General features: G+C 37.1%; 1 protein-coding gene across 2 annotated transcripts; it reads left to right on the forward strand.

Moving 5' to 3' along the window:
* SMU1 (SMU1 DNA replication regulator and spliceosomal factor) lies at positions 1-22,584 on the forward strand. Of its 2 annotated transcripts, none has more exons than XM_016130229.2 (12): positions 1-133; positions 2,917-3,127; positions 4,422-4,574; positions 5,613-5,723; positions 12,319-12,447; positions 14,089-14,208; positions 15,433-15,549; positions 16,158-16,285; positions 16,861-16,987; positions 18,867-19,034; positions 20,681-20,833; positions 22,060-22,584. In XM_016130229.2, the coding sequence occupies exons 1-12, from the start codon at positions 108-110 to the stop codon at positions 22,156-22,158; spliced, it is 1,542 nt and encodes a 513-aa protein (XP_015985715.1). In that variant the 5' UTR covers positions 1-107; the 3' UTR covers positions 22,159-22,584. The 2 variants fall into 2 exon arrangements, with proteins under 2 accessions (XP_015985715.1, XP_036073900.1); XM_036218007.1 differs by lacking the exon at positions 1-133 and adding an exon at positions 1,967-2,184.
* The last annotated feature ends 960 nt before the right edge of the window (positions 22,585-23,544 follow it).

A 23,544-nucleotide genomic window follows, 5' to 3' on the forward strand; every position in this document is an offset into this window, starting at 1 on the left:
GCGACGACGAGCGGAAGTGATGTCAGGCGGCCGCCGGACGTGTCGTTGGTGTGTGGCGCGACTAGACCTGAGAGTGGTTTGAGGCCTGCTCCCGGGAATATAACGCTATGTCGATCGAAATCGAGTCCTCGGAGTGAGTCCTGCGGTGGCGAATGTTCGCGAAGTGGCGGAGACCGGGATGTGAAGGGTGTGGGGTGGAAGATGCTCAGGGACAGGCATCCGAGAGGCAAGGGAGTGGAGGGGCATTTGTTTGCCCATAAAGAAGCTTCTTAGATCTGGCTACCTCGGAGGTGGGCCCACAGGAAAGTAGCAGGCGAGAAGCCCAAAGCCCCGTGGGAGGCGGTGCGGGGTCGGGGGAAGGATAGGCCTTGGAGACCTGAGTTCTAGTCGTCGCCGACTCCTGGCGCCCTCGGTGACCCATCAGATTACCCATCCACTCTGAACTCCAGTCTAACCATCTGTACAAGGGAGCTTGGACTCTTCAGCCTTCCTGCTTTTCTCGCCCCCGTGAGACAAGTGTGATTCGTTTCTTCTGTGCTTAACATGGCCTCTTTGCTTTTCTCTGTCCAGCACTTAACCCAGTACTGTCACTGTTTCTCCACCCTACTAGCCTATGTAGGCGCCTAGGGGCTCCTTTTTCTTATAGTTCCAATGCGTAGCACACCACAGAGGCTCCATTACTATGTTTGGAATGAAAGAGCAACTAGCTATTTTTATCAGGCTCTATCTGGCCCTGAATTTCGTTTAGTCTGTGAGCTTTATGTAGTTACAGAGGAGAGACATTCTGGAGATTGGGCCAGAAGAATGATAGATTTAGTACCCTAAAGGGGGGACTAATGAGTGACTAAAGTCTTTAGTGAACTTCCCCAGACTTCACCTTGCCAGCACTTAATAATCAAATCGGCAAACACAACACTGTGTCCAGAGTGTAAGGGAGAGGACTTGTCGTGAAGACCTGTCATATGAGGAGGGGAAATTTATTCATTCAGCAAATATTGAAGTTTACTATGTACTGTTCTAGACCCTGAGGATACAGTAGTGAACAAAACAGATAAAGATCCTTGCCCTTATAGAATGTACAGTGTGATTGGGGAAGGCAAATAACAGACAGTAAGTAAAACAATAAGTAAAATATGAGGCTTAACAGATGATGATAAGTGTTGTGGAGAAAAGGCAAAGAAGAGTGATAGAGAGTGCTGGAGTTAAGGCAGCAAAGTCAGGGCAGGAATTGGAAAGGATTCCATGTTTGGGGCCTGAATAATAGTGGACACTCACCATTTTCCTATCCTTGGGCTGCTGCACGTTTTTATTATCAATAATAGCTACTATTTACTAATTAGTAAATTACTATATACTATTTTCTATGCTAGTCACATTATAAGCAGTATAGGCACCCTTTTCACCAAGCCTATAGGCATAGAAATAACTAACTTTCGTAAGGCCACAGTGTAAGAAACAGAACTGATTCAAATCCCAGCCTAACTCCAAAGCTTTTAGTTCTTTATATATTACATGGTGATTGAAGGAAGTAAATTTTATTTTGGTTATGTCCAATATGAGGTCTTTACGAGGAGAGTGCCTTATTTTGGGAGTGCAAGTGTTCTAAGGAGGATAGTAGGTACTAGAATAGCAGAGATCTAAATAGCAGGGGCCATGAGAGAAAAGATTACAGCAAGTAACAGTAGTCAGTTTCCTTCTTCAGGAGTTTATAAGAAGAGGGTATTGGCTTTCTTGTTAGGGTTGTATGCTGAAGAAACACATGGCCAATTTGAATCTTCATTTTCCCACTTATCTCTGTTACTTGGTGAAATCTTCATCTGTAAAATGAACTTAATGGTAATAAGTAATAGGGTTGTTTTGAGGAGTAAATAACTCCAATGTCTGAAATGCTTGGAACAGTAATTGGTATATGGTAAACATAATAAACACAGGCTGTTGTTTTATTATTATTATTTTTCCCCAGGAGAGGGAATTGACTAAATTCCTATTTGAAATCCCTTTCAACCAAGACAGTATGACCGTCTATACTAGTGCTGTCCAGTAGAAATACTGTGTGAGCCACCTATGTACTTTTAGAGAAGAAGGAAAACTGTGTTACAGCATTGTTTACAGTGAACTTTTACAGTCTGTAGGAAAGATTTCTTCACCAGACTCCTCATGAAGTCCAAGATCAAGAAATTTTAAGTATAAATAACTATGTATTTAACAATAATTTATCATTTTTCTGGTGCATGTTAAAATGGTGTTTATTTTCTTAATATTTGATCTGATTCCTCTTTTCTATGGAAAACTAAATTTACAATGTTTTTGTTTCACTTGTCCTAAAAATTTTGGTAATAAAGTCATTGTGTAGGTGTTATTTTGCAAATGAGAACATTTAGCTTTGTTTTACTTAGATATAGTATAGCACTACTTCAACAAATCCCTATTAAGAAAATCTCAATTCCCTTTTTTTTTGGTTGTCCTTTTAAAAATGGACCAAATCATTCTACAACCATTTAGAGTATTTGTGTCAATGACTAGACTAGATTTAAATATTTCACTAAAGCTTGCAACAGTATAGAAACAGTGTAGAAACTTGGTACAATAAAAAGATCTCTCGCCTTTGAAATAAGAGAATCACCTTGGTACCAAATCCCTTTCTGGCAGACTGTGAGATAACTGGGCAAATCATTTCCCTTCTCTGAACCCCAGTTCTATTTCTGAGATGGAGGTATGATAGATGAACCCCAGGGTCCCCTGTAACTTAGATTCTGGTTTTCTGTTGTTGAAGTTTTACTTATATAATAAAGAAATGGAAAATAGGTAGTGAAAGGAAGATCATTGAGTCAGAGAAATAAGCTGGGGTAGGCTTTATTTTGTAGCCTCTTTGGTGAGTCAGAGGCTGCTCTGAGCTGGATGACTTTCTTTTTTCAGTGTGATCCGTCTCATTATGCAGTACCTGAAGGAGAACAGTTTACATCGGGCATTAGCCACCTTACAGGAGGAGACTACTGTGTCTCTGAATACCGTGGACAGCATTGAGAGTTTTGTGGCCGACATTAATAGCGGCCACTGGGATACTGTTTTACAGGCTATACAGTCTCTGAAACTGCCAGACAAAACCCTCATTGACCTCTATGAACAGGTAAGAATGGAGGTGATACTGATCCCTGTGGGTTGATTTATTGTGGCACCCCTAACTGGGAAGCATAATTGAGCGTTCTTTCAAGCACTGTAGGGCTGTAATCATGCTTAAAACTTGCAGTAAAGACTTGAGTGCTGCTTGGTATTTTTTTCTCTCTTGGAAAAGCCAAGATTTTCCCAAATTGAAATTATTTCTTAAGTGATCCTTAAATCAGCTGTTCTGAAACCAGTATTCTGACACCACCTGCAATTTAGTTCTGACACTAACCACCCAAAGTTAGCATAGACCCCATAAGTTAAGTGCTCAATCTTCCACAAGATTGCCCTTATTTCAGACACCAGCTGTAGTTTGGGGTCTCAGGCCACTCATACTCCTTTTCAACTAGCTGCAAATTTATGGCGGGGTGCGTAAATGACTCACAGAACTCAGGAAAGTACTATATTTATGATTGCAATTGTATTCTCAGGGACATAGATTAGGACCAGCCAAATGAAGAGTCCTATAGGGTAAAGTCTGGAAGGGTCCTGAATGCAGAGTTTCTAGTGCCCTCTCCTTCTGGAATCAGTGTCTCTCTTACTTGGCATTTCTCAACCAGGAAGCTCCATTGGGGTTTTTATTGGGGTTTTATTCAATTTCCAGCTCCCCAACACTCTCTGGAGTTTAGGCTGGCTTAAAGTTTCAACCCTCTCTAATCACATGGTTGGTCTTTCTAGTAACCAGCTCCCATCCTGTACTGTCTGAGCACAAACTCAGGTGTGATGCAGGAGGCTTATTAATAACAAAGATACTTGTGTCACTGGCAAAATTTCAGGGTTTTTAGAAGCTCTGTGTCAGGAAACCAGGATAGAGATCATGCAGATTATTTATTACAGAATAGAACAGAGTGGACTTTCTGGAAGTAAGAATGTAGAGTTGTGTGTAAAAATAGGGTAGTTGGTTTGTTTCTTTACAATCCATAAGAGTTCACTACTTCCCCAAAGAAAATTTTGGTACTTGAAGAAAGAGTTTTCTGGAGCCCATGGAGATATTTTCATCTTTAGTTTTCTTCAGCATCTGTATTCTGAACAAGTAGCCTGAGAGAAGAGAAGATTGGTAGATAAAGATGGAGGGTGGAAGTTGAAGGATTGAAGTTATTACTTACAATTACTTCAGTTGTCCACCTGAAAATGCTAATGAAAAGAAGAAATGGCATTTCCCAATATGGGAAATCACTTTGACAGGCCATTTCTGCATATTGAGAAAGAAGTATTACTAAGAGAAAGCACTGAAATAGCCATTTTCTTTCACTTTCCAGGTTGTACTGGAATTGATAGAGCTCCGTGAATTGGGGGCTGCCAGGTCACTTCTGAGACAGACTGACCCTATGATCATGTTAAAACAAACGCAGCCAGAACGGTATATTCATCTGGAGAACCTCTTGGCTAGATCTTATTTTGATCCTCGTGAGGTAAGACTGTGGTAATAAAAAGAAACTGTTGTTGTCTTTGAAAACATGCAATGATGTTATCTTTTTTAACCCTTTTATTGGATACATTTTGTGATTTTGATTTAATTTTTAATAATGATAGTTTTCTATGTGTTGGTTGAAATTTACAATATGTTAAAGAGCATAATCTTGTTTAGTTTTGTGAGTATTGGAGGGTCTTCCATTTCTCATGCACCTCATTTTAGAGGATTGCATGTTCAGTAAAGTAAACAAATTTTATTTTGATATCATTTCTTCATTAGCCCAAATACTTGTCTGGCCCTGAAGTGCTACCTTACTGCTGGTATTTTCGCTGGGCATTTATTTGTGTCCTTTGCCCCTTACAGTTGTAGTTTCCTCCCGGTTCTTTTAGTTCTTAGAAGCTTATGTTTTTACTTCTCAGCCAATTATGTGTCTTGGTAGGGCATGGTGACTGATGCTCTTTATTTTTTTAAAACCTTATTATATGTATACTTTCATTCTTTCTTACCCAGCTTTTTACTAGTCTAAATGGGAGGAAGAAGAGTTTAATAGACACTGGATAATGGAAAATTAAGATAAACTCAAAGAAACCAAGATGATAAAGAAAAGGAATTTAGATTAAAGACAAGACAGGATTTAAGTTGGAGGTAGTGAAGAATTTCTGGCAAGGAGGGTCATTTGACTGAAAGAAATTACCAAATAATATAAAAGAATCTTTAGCTCTGCAGATTTTTCAAAAATTGGAAAAACAGCCCTGACTTTGACATGGTTTACTTGGACTCCTTTCAGAAATAACTATGGATTGGATGACTTCAGTTTTCTCACAGCTCATATTGTTGAAATACAAGTGGGTAGAATTGGGAAATAATTTTTTAAAGCTAATTGATTTAATTAATCCTGTGTTTAATTGAGTAGCTTCGTGTTTTCCTTTTTGAATGTTTCTGCTTGATGGTTGTTGTTGTTGTTGTTTTTAAATAAGCACATATATATCTTGTAGCCATTTCTTGGAAATGATGCTACTCCCATCTCCTTTTTTAGGCATATCCAGATGGAAGTAGCAAAGAGAAGAGAAGAGCAGCAATTGCCCAAGCCTTAGCTGGGGAAGTCAGCGTGGTGCCTCCATCTCGTCTTATGGCATTACTGGGACAGGTAATTAAAGTCTATGAAATTGAAATTACCCTGTATATAATCTATATGTATGAGCTAAAGAAATCAGATATCCTGAGTATTAGGGACTACCTGTAGAGCTGCTTTTACTAACAGCTTGCCATGCCACCCTCATCTTTCCTGGGAGAAGCAGTATAGATGAGTGGTTAAAAGCATAAGTCAGAATTAGAGTAACCATAGAATTTATCATTTCATTTAGGATAACTTGAGGGCATCGTTGATCATTGTGCCAGGACACTGTCCCAGGCAAATTAGAACAAATGTTTACCCAAGTTCTTACTGGCTCTGTGGTCTTGGGCATGTTAGCTAACTTTTCTCATTCCATTTACTCTATTCATCATGGTGTTATAATAAGGATTAAATGGGTTTATGTGCTCAAAGCATTTCCTGTATTTCGTGACACCTTGTAAGCACTCAGTAAATGGTTGCTGCTGATGGTAATTATTTTTTTATTAGTAGTAGTACTACTAGTGTTGCCATTATTATTATAAAGTTACCTAGAGTACTAGATGTTTTATAACAAAAAATAAATCACTTGACTTCTCTTGAGGATGGGATAAAGCAGTCACCGGATGCATAGGGTTTGGGAGAGGCCTTGGGAGCTAACTGTTCTTAATACAGGCTTTTCGTGGCTTTCTCATTCCCACCTTGTGTGACTAGGTTTCATTTCCCTCTGTTCTTGGTTGCCATTGTTTCATTCTCTTTTCAGCTTTTGAAATTTATTAACATTGTTTTTCTGCTGTTATCTCTTCTGTTCTCTTTGTCTCTTTGGATATGTACCTTTTTTATTTATTGTCACTCTAGTGGAGTTTCTAGAGGGAGTAGAAATAAACTCATGTGCTCCTCCACATTTAATTGATTATATGTGAGGAGTGAGTGAGACTCTGGCTCTGAGTTTCCCTTTTAGGTTTCTGGCTTGAGTGACTTGGTAAAGAATATACGAAGAAGAGCATAATTGTAAGGATGGAGGTAGAAATTGGGGAAGGGTCAGGTGATCAGTTTTTAGATGTGCTGATTTTGAAGTTCTTATAGGACGTACAAGTGGAGATGACCAGTATCGATCGGTGCAGTAGTCCCATTATCCGTGGTTTCAATTTCTGCGGTTTCAGTTAGTTGGCAATCAGCCATGGTCTGAAAATGGTAAATGGAAAATTCTTAGTAGTGTGATGAAATCATGCACTGTCCAGCTCCATTTCACCCAGGACGTGAATTTTCCCTTGGTCTAGCATATCCATGCTATATGTGCTGCTGCCCAGTAGTCACTTAGTAGCCGTCTTGGTTATGTGTTCAAGTAATCCTCATATTAGCCTAACGCTACATCATGATGCCTGTGTCATTCATCTCACTTCATCTCATCACATAGGCATTTTATCATCTCATATTATCACAAGAAAGGTGAGTACATTACAGTAAAGTATTTAGAGACCACATTCACATAACTTATGATAGTATATTTTAATTGTTATATTTTATTATTATCATTGTTGTTAATACTGTGTCTAATTCGTAAATTAAACTTTATAATAGGTGCGTATATATTGGAAAAAGCATAGTATATGTAGGGTTTGGTACTATCTGAGATTTCAGGCATCCATGGAAGGGTCTTCGAACTTAGCCCCTGCAGATAAGCAGGGTACTGGAATTTGTGAATCGGGACCTCAACCATGAGGTTCTAACTAGAACTATAGACTTCTAAATTTCAATAGTGGTTGAAGCCATTAATGTAGATATGATTTCTCAGGGAAAGTATGTGGAATAAGAAAAGTAACAATTTGAGGAGAAAGCTATAGGGAGCACTTAAAGTAACTGGGTAAACAGAGAAAGGAACAGCCAGAGAGATATAAAGGGAAGCTGAGAGAATATCATTAGAAAAGCCAAGTGAGGAGTTTCAGGAAGATGAGTGGTCATCAAGGTTGAGAACAACAGAGAACATGAGGAAGTTTAGGGTCAGAAAGGAATATGGTTTTGGCTGTTTGGATATATCCGAGATCATTTCCAATGAAAGAGGAAGCAGAAGACATGTCTCATTGACTTATAATGTAAATGGCTCATAAAGCTTGATTAAAGGAAGATGATAACAGTGAGGGGCAGGGGAGAGGGCAATAGCTAAAGAACAGGGCAAGAGAGTGGGTTTTTTTCTTTTAAAGATGGGAGTGATTTGAAACGACTATAGACTAAGGGTGAAGAGCCAGCAGAGAATACACACTGATTAGAGAGAGGCCCTGAGGAGATACAAATTTTCTTGTCATTGCAGTAAAACATGGCAAATAAGTAACACGAATTTTGGGAAGAAATAAACAAAAGTAACAGTATTTGAAACATTACATATTTCAACTGTAATAACTATATAATTAATTTAAGTTTGGTAACATTGCCAGATGTAAAATATACAAAAGTTGATTGCATTTGTATATATCAGCAGTAGCCAGTTAGAAAATTCAATGAAAAAAGAGCTCTTGTTTTTAGCAAGAACATAAATATAAAAAATTCTAGCTTCTTAACTTTTGTGGGAAATAGATGATTTCCATTTTTAAAAAAGGCAAATACTCTTCAAAACGTAGAAGTAAAAGATTTGAGTAAATGGTGAAACACTTCTTTTCCTAGATAAGACTGACCATTGATGTCAGTTCTTAGATTTAAGGCAATTATAATAAAGATCACAAAAGAATTAGATCTGTTTCACAAAATAATTCTAGTGTTCATTTGGAAAAATAAACTTGGAAATATATTCATCAAATAAATTTTGAAGGAAAAATGTTGAGAGCATAATTGTCCTAGAAATTTTGAAGCATATAATGAAGGTTCATAGTTTGAATCATTTTAGTACTTGGCACAAAAATATCTGTTTCAGCCAGTGCAACAACAATGCAAGAAATTGATCCTATTATTTATGAGTTTAATATATGATCGTGGGAATGTCACAAAACCTAGGAATAGGAAGGAATGATTCAGTTTATGGTGTTAGGGCACTTACTTTAAAATGAGGGCAAATGATCAGTTCAGAGCCTTCTCTCATTTTATTCGCATAATTTCAGATAGATTGAAAGTTACATATTTTAAGAAAATGGAAAAACTAGAAGGTAATATGATGCATCAAACCTCCTGATAGGGAAGGACTTCCTTTGATTAGGGAGTCAACACTAAGCTAAAGGTCAACAAATTTAATCACTTAAAAGTTTAACTTAATGTAAAAAGAAAGCTGTAAAGCTATAATTAAAAATAGTGAGATTGTGCAGATCACTTAGTAGCTCATACTAAGTGGCCCTGGGCAAGGCACAGGGAGTGGCTGACCTTGGCCTGTACCAGGGTCCATCCCAAGAGGCCCCAGAACCACCACATCTGGTGGCCATCTTCAGACTATACCAGAGCACCACACAACCACCTATAGAAACAACATACCCAAAGAGCACACTCGGCAGGCACGAGAGTCCCACTAAAGTGAATCGTGCTCTATAGGGTCAGCCTCTGCACAACAGCTCATCCACTGTAGTCATAGCCAGTCCTCACAACCAGTCAGCCTTAGGGTCATCCTCCCATTGATATGCCAACAGAAGACAATGCTCAGTTACAACAGGAGGGTACACACAATGCACATAAGAGACATACCTGAGCCAGGTGCTCCAGGGAGACTGTGCCACTTGGCCCGATACCTACTTTGTAAAGCCACTCTACTAAGACTGGGAGACATAGCCGTTGTACCAAATACACAGAAACAAACACAAGGAGGCAGCCAAACTGAGGAGACAAAAAAAAGTGTCCTAAATGAAAGAACAACAGAACACTGCTCCTGAAAAAGAACGAAACAAAATGGTGACAAGCAACCTACCAGATGCAGAGTTCAAAACACTGGTTATAAGGATGCTCAATGATCTCAGTGAGAACTTTGCAACAAAGAGATAGGAAATATAAAAATGAACCAATTTGGAATAAAGAATACTGTAACTGAAATAAAGACTACATTAGAGGGAATCAGCAGTAGATTAGCTGAAGCAGAAGATTGAATCCGCAATTTGAACAATTAGGTAGCAGAAAACACCCAATCAGAACAGCAAAAAGAAAAAAGAATCCAGGACATGGTTCCATAGTGTAGCAGTTAGCATGTCTGCTTTACATGCAGAAGGTCCTGGTTTCGTGCCCCAGTGGAGCCAGGTCCGTGGTCTACGACCATGCTACCCTGAACAAGCCCGATGTCTGATCTCAGAAGCTAAGCAGGGTCGGGCCTAGTTAGTATTTGGATGGGAGACCAAGTGCTGTAGGCATAAATAATAGTAAATAATAAGAAGAAAAAATCCAAAAAATGAGGATAGTTTAAGGGGCCTCTGGGACAATATCAAGCGTGCCGGCATTCGTATTATAGGGGTACCAGAAGGAAAAGACAGCAAGGAATTGAAAATCTATTTGAAGAAATAATGATGGAAAACTTCCAGAACCTGGTGAAGGAAATAGACGTATAAGCCTAGAAAGGTTCAAACAAGTAGAACCCAAAGAGGTTCACATCAAAACACATCTTAATTAAAATGTCAGAGGTTAAAGACAAAGAATCTTAAAAGCAGCAGCAGTAGCAAAGTAGATAGTTACCAATAAGGGCACTCCCATAAGACTGTCAGATGTTATTTCTCATCAGAAATTTTACAGGCCAGAAGGGATTGGCATGAAATAGTCAACGTGATGAAAAGCAAGAACCTACAGTCCAGGTTACTCTACCCAGCAAAGTTATCATTTAGAATCGAAGGACAGATAAAGAGCTTCCCAGACAAAATGCTAAAGAAGGTCATTACCATTAAACCAGTATTATAAGAAATATTAAAGGGATGTCTTGAAGAAGAAGAAAAAGATAATATAAATAATAAAATGGCAGTAACTACATATTTATCAACAATTACTTTAAATGTAAATGGATTAAACACTCCAAGCAGAGAACATCGGGTGGCTCAGTGGATAAGAAAACAAGACCCATGCATATGTTGTCTACAAGAGACACACTTCAGGTCAGAAGATGTACACAAACTAAAAGTAAAGGGATGGAAAAAGATTTTTCATGAAAATGAAATTGAAAAAAAAGCTGGGGTAGCAATACTTTATACCAGACAAAATAGACTTTAAAACACAGGCTACAACAAGAGATAGTGAAGAATCCACTAATTCCACTTCTGGGTAGTTATCTGAAGAAACCCAAAAGACTAATTCTAAAAGACATATGCATCCACATGTTCACTGCAGCATGTTTTACAATAGCCAAGATATGGAAGCAGTCTTAACTGTCCATCAATAAATGAATGGATAAAGAAGTGGTACATATATACAATGGAATATTACTCAGCCATAAAAGAGAATGAAATCTTGCCATCTGAAATAACTTGGATGGACCTAGAAGGTGTTATGCTAAGTGAAAAGTAAAAACATTTGAAAAAGAGATTGGAAAAAATTCTTTTTGACAAATACCTTGGTCACATTAAAAACTCAAATTGTTAAGAAAAATAGACTGCAGTAGACCCGTGAGCAAAGAACATGAATAAATGGTAAGCAGCAGAGGAAATATATCTAGTTAATAAACTTGAAGAAAAGTTCAAACTTATTAATCAGAGAACTTACTAAAACAGGGTATACCTTTCCACTCATTAAAGTTTTAAAATGATATCCAAGATTGTTGAGTTTTCTTGATACAACAAAGGGAGAAAGGAATGAGCATTAATCATGTACCTTTATGTACACTTTACATATGTTATTTTGTTGTATCCTTTCAGCAATTCTAGAAATTAGGCTTTTTTTTAAGTTCATGAAATTGGGAGTCAAAATAACATTTAACAAATGATCTAGCCTAGGGCTGTCTGTCTCCAAAGTTAATGATTTTTCCACTCCCTATAATCAGTTAGGAGTGCTATTGAAGTTGCAACTTTTTGGGAAAAGTTTGGCAGTTTATATCAAGAACCTCAACCATTTGTGTTCTTTTTTGGATTCAATAATTCCTATTCTAGGAATCTGTTTTAAGGTGGGAATATCCCCCAAATACAGAAGGCTTTACGTCTGAAGACGTTCATTGCAGCATTATTTAGATGAGTGTAAAATTGAAAGTGATGTAAATGTCCATTAATATATTGCTTGAATTGTTAAACATCTACTGGATAGGATATATTTTACAGCCATTGAAGTGATAGTTATGGTATAGCATGATCTGATAGGTGAAAACAGGAGAATATAAAATCATATATATAATTACAGCTACATTAGTTAAACATGTGTAAGGGGGAAATACTAGAAAGTAATTTATAAAATATTAACAGTGGCTGTGTTTGGATGTTGAAACTGGGGGATTTCTGTTTTCCAAATTTTGTTTATAATAGAGTCACACCTATAAGAAAATAAGTGTGGAAAGATGGACCCTTAAACCCTGAGATCAGCCTTTGTTCCTAGAACATACAGAGTAGCACAGATTATGATGTGTTTAGATGGCCAAAAATGGTTGGATCTGGATGACTTATAGTTTCTTGTGAACCTCATTCTTTCAGACTTGGCTTTGAGCAGTCAGGGTCAGATCTTAAAAACATCCAAGTGGATTACTGTACATTGCTTTTTTTAGGCACTGAAGTGGCAGCAACACCAGGGGTTGCTTCCTCCTGGCATGACCATAGATTTGTTCCGAGGCAAAGCAGCTGTCAAAGATGTGGAAGAAGAAAAGTTTCCTACACAACTGAGCAGACATATTAAGGTAGGATCCTTAGATACTCAGCCAGTTGGTAATCGTTTTTTGAAGAGTCAGCATGTGCTTGCCCAGCCATGCTCTGTGCCAAGAGCTTGAGTTAGGGAGCAGAACTCATTCTGCAGCTCTGACACCATTCAGCGTTGCTTGTTGGTGACTGCTGGGGTCTTGTGGCCTGGCAGTGGCACACATCAGATATATAACCAAGTGGTCATACATTTGACATCTGGCCCAGCATCTGTCCTTGCACTTCCTCCCAAGAAGCCTGCATTTGGGATATTGGTTAGCTCTTTGATTAAGCCTGGGACTATGAACTTTTAATATATTTGTCTTAGTCAACATTTGTGTTTTTGCCTGCTGCATGTCAGGCAAAGTACTAGGCACAGATTGTAAGGTGGGTTTGTGTGGTGTTTGAGGGAAAAAATTTTACCATATTATGGCTTTTTTTTTTTTTTTAATTTAATTTACCTCTATCCATTTATTTATTGAATTATTTTTAGGCAGGGCAACCCTTGGTTGACCTCACACACAGATTGCAAAGACGTTGTCAATTTACAATTCCTTATTTTTTATTTTTTACGCCTACAGCACTTGGTCTTCGACCTTGTTTTGCTTTCGAGATCAGATGGGATCAGGCTTGTTCAGAGTGGCATGGCTATAGATTTCTTTTTTTATTTTTATTTTTTTTAATCTGAGACTTTTAGGGAAAAAACAAGTATATGCCGCAGTTTACAGAATTAAAATCGTATTTACTACTTTGTCTCCTTTATATTATAGTTTCTCTCTGGGTTTGTGCTCTCATTGGATTTATGAGTTTTAAAATAATTCATATTCCTTAAATCTTTGACTTTGAATTAGTGCTTTGAATTTGTCTTTTCAAGATTATATGTTCCGACTTGCATGTAAAGATATTTTTGAGCAGTGCTTTTGCCTTGAGACAAATAAAACTCTATTATAATTATGCTGCTGGGCTAAGATTTTTGTTACCAACACTTTCCCTTTTGCATTTAAGATGAAATTCAAACAGAGCTTTTCTCTGTTTTCATCTGTCTAATATTCCGTAGTCTTCACTGTTACTGGGAGCATGATTGCTGATAAATGCTTAGGATACATTTCCCAGGCAAACAGTCTCAACTTTGGTTTTCCTAAAGTTAGCCACACAGTATCACTTAATTAAATGAAGGTCATGAAAAGAAACTGATGGAAAATTTGTTTACAAAATAGTGTAGGAAAAAACATTTTGAAAAAATGAGTTTTTTCTCCCAGGTACGCAGCAGGAACATACTATGTCATTAATTTGAGTTGAAAGTCATGCTAATAGTGGCTGGTTCTGGTGAAAGCTTATTGTTTGGGTTAACAGGATTATTTGTTTAAGTCTCATGATAAAATAGTTTTTTTTGCTTTTCTTTGGAAATATCAACTTTACATTAAAAAACTAGTTTAAGTTGAGAGCTGAGACATAAAACCGGTCAGAGAAAACAGATCCACAGTCTTCCTGTGTCCAGGTACAGAAACATTCCCCAAATACACCAAAATAATAAGCTAGCTATGACTTTATGTTAGGACAGGGTTTCTCAAAAGGTTAAAATGGGAATTGTTTTAAGGCCACTAGATAAAAATGCACCTGTTTCATTGTTTCATTTGAAACAGTTTGGTCAGAAATCACATGTGGAGTGTGCTCGATTTTCTCCAGATGGTCAGTATCTGGTCACTGGGTCTGTTGATGGATTCATTGAAGTATGGAACTTTACAACTGGAAAAATCAGGAAGGTAAAGTCTTTTAAAATATATTAACTTTTTTGGGAGAATTGTCTATTATTGTTTTTTAATTATCTGTTATTTTTATAATTTAAGTTTATTTTTTGAATAGTTGACATGTACATCTGATAGAATATTTTGTAAAATAGAAAAGTTGTTTACTAAAGGGTTTTGCTCCCACCCTGGTCCCTCAGCTAATCACTTCCTTTCTTGATGCAGTTCTGGTTACCAGTTTCTTATGTAGCCTTCCTGGACTATTCTAGGTATATGTAAGCAATTACTTTTTTCCAATCTAACCTGATTATAGTACTAATTGTATTTCTGTTATTATGAGTGAAGTTGAATATCTTTCTATATGTGAAAGCCACCAATATTTCCTGTTCTTTGAAGTCTGTCATTATTCTTTTCCAGTTTTTCTTTTGGATTGTTTCTTACTAATTTGTAGGAGTTCTTTATAGTTTGAGGAAATCAACTTTTGTAATATGTATTGCAGATATTTTTCAATTTTGACTTTTGTCTTTTGACTTTGTTTATGATTTTGCTTTTATAGACTTAAAATTTTTTTAGATTGTCATATTTATCCATCTTCCACAATTCTAGTCTTTTTATATTTTATGTTTAATATTTTATCCATCTGGAATTTGTGTAGGGGGATTGTATTGGTAAAGATCCAACTTAATTTGTTCCCCAAATATTTATTGACTACCCGTGGATTTTTGAGTAATTTTTACTTTCTACCTTATATATATTTTTATAGTTTGCCTTTTTCGACCATAAAGTAGTTCTAATTTATAATTTAAAAAAAATTAAAGATACTTCAGTTTGAATAGTAATGGATAATAAAAGAAACATCACAAATAGGTTAGTTAATACATAGTTTTAGGAAAAATAGCTGCCAATTTAGATAAAGAGGTTCTCACTTCGTACCCCTAAAATAGATAAATTCAGATTTAGTAAAGATGTACAGTGTGAAACTGTATGGAAATTTTGCTTAGAAAAGACTAGTAAGCAAAAGATGTAGGATATTTTGTTGGCATTTTTTACAATATTAATTTGAATTGTTTAAAATTATTCCCAGCATTATCAGTTGTTCATTAGGAACATGTGTGCATGGCACTACTGTTTGCTTTCGAAGTTTAGGTACAAGCCATTATTGTGCTTTTAGTGAGTTTGTAGAGATCTGGGGTAATTGGGTTTTTGTGTTATTTGATTACTGCTTATCATTATTTCCTTTAGGATCTTAAATACCAGGCCCAGGATAACTTTATGATGATGGATGATGCTGTCCTTTGCATGTGTTTCAGTAGAGATACAGAAATGTTAGCAACTGGAGCCCAAGATGGAAAAATAAAGGTATGGATTAGCGGCACAAACTCTGTATGTAGACTTTTTGCGAGTTCTATAATGAGATAATGCCCTACAGATGATATTCAGCTTAATAACAGCTGCTGTTTATTGAGCATCAACTTTATGCTAATAATATTTTCTTGTTTAATCCTAATAATAACTCTGTCTAGGGAGGTTCAATTAGTTGCTTAAGGTAAGTAATAACTCCAGGACTTCAGTCCAGAAATGCTTATGTCCTTTCTGCTGTACCACTTTGGCTTACCTTATATCATGTATTGTACTTTGTTTTTATGTTTTAGAGAATGGGATGGTCTGTATCTGATTAGCTGTGGCTTGTATTTAATTGGTGGTAAAATGCCCTGGGCTAGATAAAATACAGAAATGGTCTCTGCTAAGTGAACTTAAGAGTCTAAATTTTTGTTTTAATAATTTATAAGGAAAGAGGTTTAAGTTTCAAAGGTTTGTTATTGTTGTACTGTGTGAACCAGACATATCATATTTAGCTGTTAGCATGCATTTTTAATGCTGTTTTAGTACATTAGTAAGCACTTGGCCCTGTGAGCTAGAATGGGACGCTCAATTTACAACTTTTTACTATTCTTTTTTAAATAAAGGTATGGAAGATTCAGAGTGGACAGTGTTTAAGGAGATTTGAGAGGGCACACAGTAAAGGTGTCACCTGTCTAAGCTTTTCTAAAGATAGCAGTCAGATCCTTAGTGCTTCATTTGACCAGACAATTAGGTAAGTAAGAATCCCCAATGTACCCTCACTTGGGCTTGATATACATGATGCAGCTTTGGAGGGAGGTACTAGTGATTCCTTGTGCTTTCACCAAGATGTTGCTGTACAGAGAGTGGGGGTATATGGGACCTCATTTCCCACGTCACAGTACAGCTGACACAGTGCTGCTATTTTGTTCATTTGAATCTTTACCCAGAAGAGAGATTAGAGAGATAATAGCAGTATTTGATGTTTCTCAAAGTTTGGTCTATGGACCCACCTGCATTGGAATCACCTTAGAGGGCATATTACAAATACAGATTCCTGGGACCCAGCCAAGGCCTAGGAGTCTGTTCCTGAACTGAAGCCTGTGGTATTATTGGTGTAATTTCTTCTATCTTTGTGCCAGCCTTTTGTTTAGGTTTTGTTTGATTGCTTGACATGAAAATTATACTGCATACATAATTGCAGAGCCATCTTTCTTTGCTTAATATTATAAGATTTTGTAATTCATCTAAAATGCATCCAACACTTGGTCCCAACCATAATGTATAGAATATTAATTGTTCTTTAAATTTTCCCTTTATTTCTGATAGAATTCATGGTTTAAAGTCTGGTAAAACCCTGAAGGAATTCCGTGGTCATTCTTCCTTTGTTAATGAAGCAACATTTACACAAGATGGACATTATATTATTAGTGCATCCTCTGATGGCACTGTAAAGGTTAAGTATTTGCCACTAGTTTATTTTGGGGTGTCTATTTCATTTTTGCCCTTTGAGGAGTTTTCATTGGTGGTAATGGTGATAATTGTGGTGGGGGAAACTTCTTTACTAGCTATTTTAGCTACAATTGAGGTGAGTCTGAGACAATAGTAATATCCTGTGGGTAATTCCTGTTGGCCTAGAGACTCAAATATCAAACCTACAAAATTGAAACAGACTTTATCATGTGTAAGAAGAGAGCAGGGGTATGAATTCCTAAACTTAAGTCATCCCCCATTTACAGTGGTTAAATTCTATCTTACCATAGGTGTGGCCCATCTGTAATAGTCAAATTCACAAAGAGCTCAGTGGCCAAATAAAGACACCTCTTTTTTATTGAATGGTCTCATCCCACCCTGGGCCCCCACATTGAGGGCTTTCCTAACAGCATTTATAGAGGAACAGGAAAGGTGTGAAGTAGAACCAGGCCCTCTCTCAGATACTTACTGCCCTCAGCTCTCAGCTGAAAACAATAGATCTTTAGTACCTTAAGAGATTAAGTTATTTTAAGAGAGGGCCTCATTTCTAAGAAAAGATGAGAAATCCAAATAGGAAATTATTAGAGATCTTTGAGACACTCTATTTACATCTGGGCCTGCTTTTTAAAATTGCCTTATATGAGTGTTTTATGTTAGAAGACCTAAACAACCCTCTCAGGTTGCTTTTCTGGCTTGGGAGTTGAACCAGAAACCTGAGGGTAGGAGATATACTCTTCCTCAGGATGAATGGGAGAAATACAGATCTCTTAGTGCTTTGGTCTTGGGACTTGCTCTCTTTTTGCTATGTATAGGGCCTCACAACATGTAAAATGCTATTGGGAGGTGGTTTGTCTAGGCCTTTTGTTTTGAGGCCTTTTCTTTTAGTTCTGTAGTGCATGGGGTAAAGCATCTCACTGAATTTTTAGACAAAACACTAGAAGCCTTAGAACTCTTGATCTTAACAATGGTAATTTCTCTTCTTAGAGAGGAGATTAGGACAAATGATAACAGTATTTATTAGGGAAAAAAAAACACTAGGGCACCTAGTGGGGCAACTATTTCCTCCTGTTTATAGGTATTCAGTATCTGTTTTGTGTTAAGCTCTGTTGAAGGTACAGAGTCTGTGTCTTTGTGGCTTTTATACCTCATTAAGTGAGTGGTGTCCAGACGGTGTCATGCAGTCATTATTTGGGCCATCCCTTCTCTATGCACATCTCATGTCAATAACTCTGATGTCTAACCCTTTCAGTTCATAACAGCCCAGAGGGCAAGGTGAAATGCATTAGGGTGGAGAACTGTTACCAGAAGAGATGTTGAACTGGGTGAGGTAATACAAGTGGCCAAGAGTGGCTTCCACTTCATGGATCCTCTTGTGACTTCTGTTCAGTGGTTCAAGCTGTACCTGGAATCATTTGTGGAGCTTTTTAAAAATGCACCTGCCTGTGCCCCACCTCAGACCTACTTAATTAGAATCTTAGGATAAGGGGCCCCAGTGTGTAACTCTCAATTGTTCTCATTTGACTTTGAATTCCCAGTAAGGGTAGCTTTGTGGTTATTTATGACAATAGCAGTGTTGACACAGTATTTAATTTTAACAATAGGTCGTTAGGAAAATTTTATAAGAAAAGATTATAGGTTTTATAAGATTTTTATTATTTAGCTTTCTGACTTTTGCTTATACCAGTTAATCAGCAAATATGTAAGTGCTTGCTTACTGTGCATAAGGCAGTGCTAGTATTAGACTGAAAACCAATAACTTTTTTTTCTGAGTCAGTTTTATTCTTTTTTAGTAATCTAATTTTATTTTTTAAACTCCAGAACTTTACATTTGAATGTAAATGCTTTACATTTTTGTGTCATAGATCTGGAATATGAAGACCACAGAATGTTCAAATACCTTCAAATCCCTGGGCAGCACTGCAGGGACAGACATTACTGTCAACAGTGTGATCCTGCTTCCTAAAAACCCAGAGCACTTTGTGGTGTGCAACAGATCAAACACAGTGGTCATCATGAACATGCAGGGCCAGGTGAGTGTTCATCAGAGAGTGCCTTTGCACAGACCCTATGAGTCATTCCCAAATCAGCATGTCTTGGTCCTGGCCCTTCCAGTAACCACATGTGGGTTCACCACTCTAAAAACCACATACACTATGTTTATTAATCAGATGCTTATTTAAAGTACATGTCTATAGAACATTTCTTTGGCCTCTCAAAAGTTATCTCCTTTTCCCAGGGTGTTTGTATGTTTGCTCTTTCTTTTGCATCTGATAAATGCGGCTCTGATCTGTCTTTAAGACTTTTCAGAATCTCAGTGAAAATTTTAAGATAACAATTCCTGTCTGAATGAAGGAGATAGAGTGTGTTAATTACCACTTTGGGACATTTCCTAGTTACCACGTGATCTAAGGTAGAGAACTCTAATAGTAGATGGGAAACAGTGTCTGTAATCAGGACACCTGCATGGTGCCCAAAGGAACCTCACTTTTGTAGTACCAAGGACATTATTAGAAACATAAAGGTTGAGGTCTCAAGCCCAGGAAATGTGTTGTGATGCTATTGAAATGTTGACCTGGGCACTTAGGGTTTCTGCTGAACACGGAGAAGACCCAGGGGCTGGGGTATGGAACTCTTTCTCCTTTAGTCCTTGTAACTGATAGATTAGTAGTTCAGAACCCACGGTTGAGATGGCTGATCTCTGTTTTCTGCTGGGTCCCTGCATAATAACCATAGCTGTCTAGTTTTCTTCTTGACTTTTTAAAGACCTTTTATTAAAAAAATTTTAGATTCATAGACATTGCAAAAACAGTATAGAGAGTTCCTGTGTACCCTTTCCCCAAAGATAACATCTTACATAACCATAGTGCAAATATCAAACCAGGAAATTGACATTGGTACAGTTCTGTTAACTCAAATACAAACCTCATTTAGATTTCACCAGTTTTTACATGCTTTAATTTTAAGGTGAGAAGTGAATAGTTATATGAAATTTCATTCATCATGTGTAGATTTGTAGAACCACTACTACAGTGAGGATACAGAGTTCTTTCATCACACCCAAAGAAACTCCCTCATGCTACATATTTATAGTCAAACCTCCCCCTTCAACCCTAACCACTGATCTGTTTTCCATTATTATAATTTTATCATTTTGAGAATGGTGTATAAATGAATCATATGATATGTAACCTTTTAACCTTTTGCAACTGGTTTCTTTCAGCTTGATTTGTGATGATTCTAAATGGTATATAAAATAGAGCAAGCAAACAGTTCCATCCTGCATGGGGAGAACATCTTATTCTGTTAGAAAGTGGAAACTGGGGGGCATGAATCCACAGAGCTTTGAGAACCAGTGTTATATAGACTTAGAAATTATTGTATGTGTTGTAATTAATTTGCTTCAGAGTAAACGGGCTCAGTAGACTAAAGAGCAGTTTGGTGACTTGGGACATATTAAGTCTAAATTTCTGTGTGCCACTAACTTTAGATAGCCTATCTGTTAAGTATTTCCCAGGCAAGAGGATTTAGTGCATGATGAATGGAATTGGTGATCTAATTATAAATGACAGTAAACCAGGAGTACAAAATAATGTAAAGATGTCCATTTAAACTGCTTCATTAGAACTGCTGTTAATCCAGATGTTTTGTTTTTGCTTTGGGCTGTGGTATGATCTAGATTGTCAGAAGCTTCAGCTCTGGTAAGAGAGAAGGTGGTGACTTTGTTTGCTGCGCCCTCTCTCCCCGTGGTGAATGGATATACTGTGTGGGGGAAGACTTTGTGCTCTACTGTTTTAGCACAGTCACTGGCAAACTGGAAAGAACTTTGACAGTGAGTATGACTGACTTAAGGCCATCTAAAGAAATTACATTAATGCTTTTGTCTTTCTGAACTCTGAAGTAAACTTTTTCCAGACTATCAGTGTGAACCTTCATATAAAAATAAAGAACTTTTGTCACTAATTGAAAAAGGGCCCATAAGTAATTGTATGGAATTACCTCCTCTGTCAAGAAAAGTTATTCTTCAGTGAGCCCTTAGCTTCAGGCGGATAGGGTGGGTGTACATAAAGCAGAGAAGGAAGGAAATATACCTGTCTAGCCAGTTAGATTAGCCATATCTTCCTCTGGTAGATTGGAGAGCAACAGATACAGATCTCTCCATGTCCTTTCAAAGGCAAATTACTTTTACCATATCCTGTCAAAATGATGATTATGATGTTTTTAAGCAATGTTGTAAGTCATTGCAAGGAGTAATTGATGTCAGCTATTGTAACAACCAATCCCCTAATTTCAGTGGCTTAATACAATGAAAATTTATATATTATTATGTTCCAGTGTGATGAGTTGAATAGCTTCCATCTTTTAGCTATTTCATTTGGAATACATGGCATCCAAGATCTCAGGAGGAGAAAAGATAACTGGAAGCCTATATTGGATGATTTTAAGACCCATATCTGGAAGTGGCTTGTATTACTCTATCCTTCATTCTTTTTTGGTTAGAATTCAGTCACATGGCCACACTCAAATGCAAGCAGGCCAGAAAAATGTAATCTGTGGTCCAGGAAGAAAAAATTATATGGTGAACATATAAAAAATATGCATACACATACCCATATTAGAGAGTAATCTTGTTTCATATCATTCTTGAGTGTAGTTTTGGTTCACATGTCCAGTACAGGTCTAAGACGTGAGCAAAACAGGTGAGGTGGAAAATGTCCTCTAGCTGATGGGTCTAGACAAGTCCAGGTTCACTGCAGTGAAGGACTCATTTGGTCTCAGTCACTGTCTTGACCTAGAATTTATAAAATGATGATCACTAGGATCAGCCGTAGTATTATTCACATTAGAAAAAAATGTGAACAGCAATGTGATAGACTCATTTGAGGTTTTGGTATGTGTGTGTCTTTAGCCCTCTTTGAGGCTGCCTTAGGCTTGATTCCTAGGCTTGGTGAAAAGTGGAAGCTTTACTCTTCTCTCCCACTCAGCTCTGGAACCTTTTTCTGAGTGTTTTTTAAATAGACTTATATACCCTAATACCCTGTGTTTTACTTTTTCCAGGTTCATGAGAAGGATGTGATTGGTATTGCACATCATCCTCATCAGAACCTGATTGCTACCTACAGTGAAGATGGACTTCTAAAACTCTGGAAACCCTAATTTGACATTTTTCTTTTTAAACTAGCTTGAGAGCATGTACTTAAATGAAGACATATTCATGTGTTGCTTTTTGGGGGGGGGGGGAGGGGGCAGCTTTTCTGAGTAAACTGTCTGAATTAGGCACAAGAATAATTTTGTGAAAATTCATGTTTAGGTAGCAGTTATCCATTTTTTAAATATATTTTTAAGGTATTTGTCTGTTTCTAATTGGTGTAGTCACTTAATGTTTTCAATAATCTTTTACCTGGAGAGTGAAATACTGATATTTCTAGAAAAATTATAATCCTTCGATTATTCAAAATGCTGATTTAAATGTGCTTCTTTGCAGTAAAATTTGTAAATAAGGAACTATCCCATATTCAGTAGCTATTTGTTATTCCATTTTTTTTTTTTTTAGCTATTAATAAACTTTACATCTTTCTGGAGGCTTTGTTTTGAAATGTAAATAAGTGCTCATCTAGTTAACATACTCAGAATTTAGTGAGGTGGGTGGGACATGACATTAATATCTCCATTCTTAAAGTACAGCAGGAAGTCAATTCCTAAATAGAAGAAGAGACTGAGTTGCGTAGGATCTCATTCCACTGCCCTTACCCATCCACACATTCTTCTTAGGTGTACCTTCTCATGTGTTCTGGCCAACTCCAGGAACTATTATTTTCATCGTCTGGATAGAACTAGTTATAAGATCCGTTATGAGAATTCAAATTTGGCCCCTCCTTTTTGTATGTGCTGTTGTTCCAAAGAAAAATTAGGAAAGGACCTGAGACTTAGAGAAGTCTTTTCTCTATATGCATCATCACCAGTTAGCTAAAGGATAAAAACTTAAAAGCCAAAAAAACCCTTGAAAATATTTTGCACATGGGTGTCTCTTATGTTTCAACCAAAGGTGTTGAAAGATGAAGCGTCTGTGTTGATATATGAAGGTACTGTGCTAGGTACCATTTGAAGAAAGTTTGTGTAGTCCTTTTGTGCCCCCTTTTAATTTTAGCATTTATCAGGTACAAACTAGTGGGGAGAGTTTTTAAATAACTTGAAAACTAGCCTGATCCCGTGCCTGGCATATAGTAATGATTGATATTGGCTGACTTAATTTTCAGTAGCACTAAGAAATACCTCTTTCTAGTCATAGTCCCAAAACTAAAAAATTTTCCTTTAGCCACAAAAGCTGCAGCTTTTTGTCATTATTGCATGTTGCCATTTTGAGAGTTGAACACAGCCACAAACCCATGAATTCATGTGAATGTAGCCTGTTATCCCAGTGAAAAGACTGCTTAAGTAAAAAGAAGTTTAGGGTGGAAAAGAGGAAACAACATACGCTAAAATTCCTTAAAAAAAACCTTCAAGAAATTGGATTTTTGATTTAGCCCATGACCTCATGAACTG

The sequence above is a fragment of the Rousettus aegyptiacus genome, unplaced genomic scaffold (genome assembly GCF_014176215.1).
Source record: "Rousettus aegyptiacus isolate mRouAeg1 unplaced genomic scaffold, mRouAeg1.p scaffold_m13_p_3, whole genome shotgun sequence".
NCBI lineage: Eukaryota > Metazoa > Chordata > Mammalia > Chiroptera > Pteropodidae > Rousettus > Rousettus aegyptiacus.